The sequence below is a fragment of the Periplaneta americana genome, chromosome 11 (assembly GCF_040183065.1).
Source record: "Periplaneta americana isolate PAMFEO1 chromosome 11, P.americana_PAMFEO1_priV1, whole genome shotgun sequence".
NCBI classification, from domain to species: domain Eukaryota; kingdom Metazoa; phylum Arthropoda; class Insecta; order Blattodea; family Blattidae; genus Periplaneta; species Periplaneta americana.
Genome location: NC_091127.1, coordinates 85,138,004 through 85,144,225, shown reverse-complemented (window position 1 = coordinate 85,144,225; position 6,222 = coordinate 85,138,004). Strand labels below are relative to the sequence as shown.

General features: G+C 37.4%; 1 protein-coding gene across 1 annotated transcript; it reads left to right on the top strand.

Annotated features, from left to right (window-relative positions):
- Positions 1-4,380: 4,380 nt before the first annotated feature.
- LOC138708613 (uncharacterized) lies at positions 4,381-5,896 on the top strand. Its single transcript, XM_069838724.1, has 2 exons — positions 4,381-4,875; positions 5,090-5,896. The coding sequence occupies exons 1-2, from the start codon at positions 4,686-4,688 to the stop codon at positions 5,281-5,283; spliced, it is 384 nt and encodes a 127-aa protein (XP_069694825.1). The 5' UTR covers positions 4,381-4,685; the 3' UTR covers positions 5,284-5,896.
- The last annotated feature ends 326 nt before the right edge of the window (positions 5,897-6,222 follow it).

The following is a 6,222-nucleotide window of genomic DNA, read 5'->3' as shown; positions in this document are numbered from 1 at the left end:
ACACCATGCACAACTTGTGCGCTCTACCTTTATTATTACAAATATAAGAAAAACGCTTTTGTAAGAAAAGTGGACATGTGCCCTTTTCCAAATAACCGATTTAAATTCTTTATAGGCCCCCCCATGCCTAAACTCTACTTACGTCATATGTATAGGCTATATATAGGGTAGAGTAGCATAAATCGCACCGCCTCCTAAATGGCACCACTGCTAGTTTAAAACAAGTTACTATAGTAGTGTAGTGTAGCATCTAGTGGTATTGTTACAATCTACCATATGAACTTCCACCATGTCACTTGATTTCTGCCACTTCTTTGTGCTAGCAACGTGGTGATAGAATATTTAATATAATCGGTCAGGTGGATGTATATTTAACTAACATTTTGTAACTAAATAACGGATTTGTATGCAAAGGAATCCATTATCTTAAGATGTTATTGGTTAAAAGAAATATTAAAGAACATTTAACTTATTACGATTTTTCGAACACGTGGTGATTATAGGCTAGAATGAAGGAAATAATAACTTATGACGTAGTTTCTTAATTAGCATCACTTTGTAGGTACCTAATTCGCACCGGTGCGATATGAGCAACTGCAGCAATTCTAGCCGTACAAAAGAAGGCCCAAAATTTTTACTGAACGAGGAATGCATCAGGTGGGTGCAATATAAAGTGGTGAAAAGGGCGTTAATACAACAAGTGTGTGTTGTGCAAGCGCACCAGATATTTTATGCCACCTTAGAAAATTTTTAAACGTCAAACAGTGCATCCTTCATTATCAGCTGGTGCTCCTCCAGGATCGTTATTTGTTTGCTCTGATTCAGGTTACATCAACAGTGAACTATTTGTCGAATAGCTCAAACATTTTATTTGCCACTCAAACCTGCCATAGAAAAAAGTGCTGCTTCTGTATGTCCACCTATACGAACCATTCCAAAAATTTAGAAGCTAGATTATCTCGGGAAAATGATGTGCTCCTATTTCAGCTTCCTCGCCATAATACTCATAGGCCCAGCCTATAGATGTTTCTATCTTCAAACTATTTCAGACGCTAAATCATGAAGCAGTTCTTAGGTGGCTTCGACATAATCGTGGAGAAAAGGTGACGCAGTTTACACTTTGAACTGCCTGGTGAAGCACATGGAAAATGTGTAACAATAAAAAATACATTCAGAAAGTTTAAATGTTAGATAATTTATGCTCTATTTTTTCAATTTCATTTGAAGATGAGTTACTGTCTTTCATTAATTTCAATAAGCTTGTAATTTGCATTTATTACATTATTCATATTAAATACTATTTAATATGTTCAATATTAAACGCTTTCCTTCATCCTGTTCCCTGCAGTTAAAGAGGTGCGATTTAAGAAATCGCAGGTGCTATTTAGGAAACTAGTTGCCTAAATGGCACCACTGACAAGTGTTTCGAAAATGTCATTCTACTTCAAAAGTATTAAATCAAATCAAGGATTGTTTTTTACATGAAAGGTAAATGTTCTGGGAATGTATTTCTGTAAAGGAATGCAGAAAATAAAAATTGTATATATATATATATATATATATATATATATATATATATATATATATATATACACACACACACACACACACACACACACATTATATCCTTCTCTAATACTATCTGAATATTTCCATGCAGAATCTGTAGGGATGTAAAGTGTGACATGTTCCCAGTGCCACCCCTCCACCTCCTCGCGTCGGCCAGTCCCACTTAACACTGGCAGAAGAGCTGAAGAGGTTACAATGCTGTTTAATTACCGAACAAGCGATCGATTGCCCGACGTCTGACGGAAGCCTCCGCTTTTGGAATTCAATTCACGAGCGTCCCAGCTGCTACATCCTCCAGACAGATAGCGTTACATTAATCAAATCACAGATTCGACCGAAACGCTTATAAATTTATAGAGCATACAAACCATTTAGCGAAAAATAGGTAAACACAGACATGCCGTTACCCGAGGCTTGAAACATCGACCTTCTGTGCCGGAGATGCGGCTTAAAATTCTGATGAGACAAACTCTAGTTTATTAAGGATTCAGGCAGTATGTCTTGTATAATGCTTTTCACACGACTTAGTTCATACGTCTCATTTTCTTCGTGGCTACAATGTTTTGTTTGGGAATATGTAATATTTAACTTATCATAACTAAAAGTGACTGAATATTAACATTACAATTATTAGGCAACAATGCTTAAGCGCATATGGCTCGTATTGTGGGGGTGGTTAAAAAGACGCGACCTCCATGAACTAATGTTATTGCGATGTACCGAAATACAGAGGCATATTATGATATTTCCGTGCAGGAATTCTTCGTTTTCATATGATGAAGGATCGGAGGAGCGGAGAAAAATAATTCTCTCCGGCACCGGGATCCGAACCCGGGCTTTCAGTTCTACGTGCTGACGCTCTATCCGCTAAGCCACACCGAATTCCAATTCCGATGCCGGATTGAATCCTCTCAGTTTAAGCTCCACCTCTTAATTTCCCTTTAGTGGCCAACCCTCATGCACTGTGTCACAGATGTGTGACAGTGGCACAATGTCCAACACATTAAAGTGCAGAGATGCACTCATTACGAGTGACTAAATGGCCGGGATTCGACGGAATGAGCGCCGTCTTAAATCACTAAGTGATTATATACGCATATCATATGATAACGCAGAATTCCTGAACGGAAATATAGTATGTACTTCGGTACATCGCAATAATACGATATGCGTATATAATCACTAGTGATTTAAGACGGCGTTCATTCCGTCGGATCCCGGCCACTTAGTCACTCGTAATGACTGCATCTCTGCACATTGGTATGTTGGACATTGTGCCACGGTCACACATCTGTGACACAGTGCATGAGGGTTGGCCACTAAAGAGAAATTAAGAGGTGGAGCTTAAACTGAGAGGATTCAATCCGGCATCGGAATTGGAATCCAGTGTGACTTAGTGGATAGATAGCAAGTAGAGCTGAAAGCCCGGTTCGGATCCCGGTGCCGGAGAAAATTTTTCTCCGCTCCACCGATCCTTAATCCACGAACTAAGTCGCATGAAAAGGGATAGGTTATACTTTCTCGGAAGATTCATTTATCGTGTCATTATTTCGTGTTTTATTTAATCGCTATTTAACCACATAAGAAAGAAACTACAGGTAGAAACTAATGCACAGTATCACATCGTACTCTTACGAAGAGTTTTCTCGGTAGTCTAATGGTTACTGTGCTTGCTCTAGACGCCAAATATTGTGAGTTCGACTACAACCGTGCCAATGGAGTAGATCTTTAGAGGAAGAAAAGAAAAGCGAAAGGTCTGATGTTATTCATTTATGAGACAAACTACCACAGACATATATTAAAATTACAGGCCAACTGGTCTTCACCATGTTCCTTTGCTTCACTAGCAGATATCTTTCACGGGCTAACGTCTCGATTGAGACTAAATATAATATAATGTTTGCCATGAAACAAGTTTCGCTCAGGTAAATGCCGTCTGTCTTTTACTGTTATAGTTCGAACGTGACTGCCGAGTGTGTAAGTTACATTTCCTCTGGAACGAGCGTGGTATGGTTTTGTCCCGCGTAGTTCGGACAGATAACACAGGCTGAAGGGACGTCAAGTTTGGAGCATTAGTATACAGCTAATTTCCATTCAGTGCAGTTCAGTTAGGTTCGCTGCAAAGCAGTACACATTACAACAGCGAATCTTCATTTCGAAGAAATCGTACAAAAAATATCGTTCAACAACTATCTCACTCAACAATCCATAATTCAGTTTAAAAAGCGAGAGAAACTGGCCAATTTATAATAAACAGACGCGTCCTAACAGAAGAAAAACTCGATGACATAGATTTAGGCTAAAATATTCTCCCACGAAATCGTTAAGAAAACTGAACAGGCGGCTGTATCCAAGCTATCAGCTTGAAAAGCGACGAAATTGTTAAAACTAAAGCCTTAAAAGACAACAATAAACTGAATGAAACGGACTATTAGCTCAGTTCCATTGATAGAGAGAAAATCCAACGTGTGTCTAGAAATCTTTTTAAAAGACGCCAAAAATGCATGAAAGTGGTTTGTCGACATTTGCAGCACTTAGGCCGGTATTCATAGTCGGTGACTTATATGTTCAATAAGTATGACTTTGTTAAGTTATACTTATTGGAAAATCTCAACTTATATGATTACGGTATTCATAGTCGACTAATAAGTCGTACTTTGTTAAGTTTCATTCAATAAGTGTAACTTATGTGTATACAAATAAGTCGAACTTATTGGTATGAGAAATTGCAAGGTCATTGTCACGACAATGTAAATGAGACAGTCGATTTTCTTTTGTCTTTAAATTTGTATGCATAGCTTCTGATTGATGTAATGTACGGAAAGAAGAAAACAAAATATTTCAGTTATGTATAAAAAGATGATTGTATTGAAGGAGATTATTCTAAAATATTCAAAGATTGTAGAGAATAAGAAGACCGACGCAGTTTTTTGAAGACAAAAGATTGCAGAAGAATTCAATTCGTCGATACATACTGTGGAACATGTAAGTAACCCTAATACAATATTTTCTTTGAAAAGTGTATATTATAACATAAAGAAAGAAATTATGAAGTTCGTTTACGCGAAATTGGAATTGATTACAGAGAACTGGAAAACAACTACGTATAGGTTATTATGGACGAACATCAAATGCCACCAACGGAATGTTTTGACCAAAGAACGCCAGACAGTGATGGCTACACGAGGTGGTCTTCCAGTAAAAATGTGAAGGACATTGATCCACCTGTAGCACAAATAATCCCTCGCACAATGGTCCAAGTTCCAGGAGCGGTTGACTCCGATATGATTGCGAGTGAAGTAGAAGGTAAGCAGTGTTACATTCAATATTCTTTCTTGAACTTTTAATTTTTTTCTCAGCCTATTAGCTATTATTTGTTAATAAAGAAAATTATCAAATCATATTTACATGAAGCGAGGTAATAGGTAACTAGACCTAACAAGTGATAGAATGAAAAAGAATAAAGCCTACACAACATAATTAGCCAGTTGACATAGCCTACGTATTGTTTACATTGCAGTTGTGTTCGCAGAAGTAGAGGGAGCACGTCTTGCACCAAATCCTTCCAAGGACGTATCCCCCTCTACAGCTGGACCATCCAACTCAGTTGCAGCTGAAACAACAACAACAACTCCAGCAGCACCAGTGGATTACACAAGAAAGCGCAGGAATGTAGTTTTGAAAGAACATAGTGATTCATTATTTCAGTTTTAAAAAATGAAGGCAAAATTAGAATTAGAAGTTGCGGAAATTGTGTTGCGCGAACAACTTATTGATACTGAGCTAGCAAAAAATATAAAAGGTCAAAGGTTGGACATTTGTTGGCATAACTAAGCATAATTATGGTACAGACTACTATATTTCATTATAGACAAAGTGCATGTAAAAGATTTTCGTTATCGCGTCAATATTGTTGTTCAAGTCTTTGAAATCAAAACGGCACGCGCTTTAACTGCCATTTAGCTCTTTGTCACTTCACTGTGTTGCCGGATCTTAGTTAATAGTAGCAACAATTAGAATATTAAATATTTTTTCTAGGTTTAGATACCACGGAGAAAAACTAAATGTGGCAATGCCGCACATGTTTAAAGTGGGTCTGGTGGTTAGAGTAATTATTATCACTTTTTACAAGTCAATGGAACTGAGATCGGAAGCCCACAAACAAATGCCGCTTGTCCATAATGAAAACAGGACTACTATAGTTATCAAATACTTCAATCGGTTATTGTTTAAAACTTCATAGTATTCGTTGTTAACATTACAAATTGTCTCAATTTTAAATGTTTTGGTAAGTCACATAAATGAATAAATATTTTACTTCAGTGAAATTCATTTACGTCTTGTCATCATGCCTCCTAAACACTCTGTTAATCAGTTCTCCCTGAAAGCCTGCTATGCAGGTGATGCAACAGACACAGGTTCTTATGGATGAGTCGTTACATCTGGATCATCATCTGGTAAATTGTCATTTCTCTCCGAATTCGAACTGTGAAGCAATGCACAGGTAACAATAAATTATATTTGGGACATTCTCGAGTTTGTTTTTTATACCAACCGAGAGATAAAGAAATCTCATCTTCTATACCTCAAGCATTCTCTCCACTACATTAATTCTCGTCCTTTTTTCGGCTCCATTGTACCTATAAAGTTTAA

Bases quoted from the DNA above. Each gene is read 5' to 3' on its own strand.
- LOC138708613 (XM_069838724.1), top strand. From the start codon at position 4,686: ATGGACGAACATCAAATGCCACCAACGGAATGTTTTGACCAAAGAACG. The intron at 4,876-5,089 runs GTAAGCAGTGTT...TTTACATTGCAG, and splicing joins GATTGCGAGTGAAGTAGAAG to TTGTGTTCGCAGAAGTAGAG.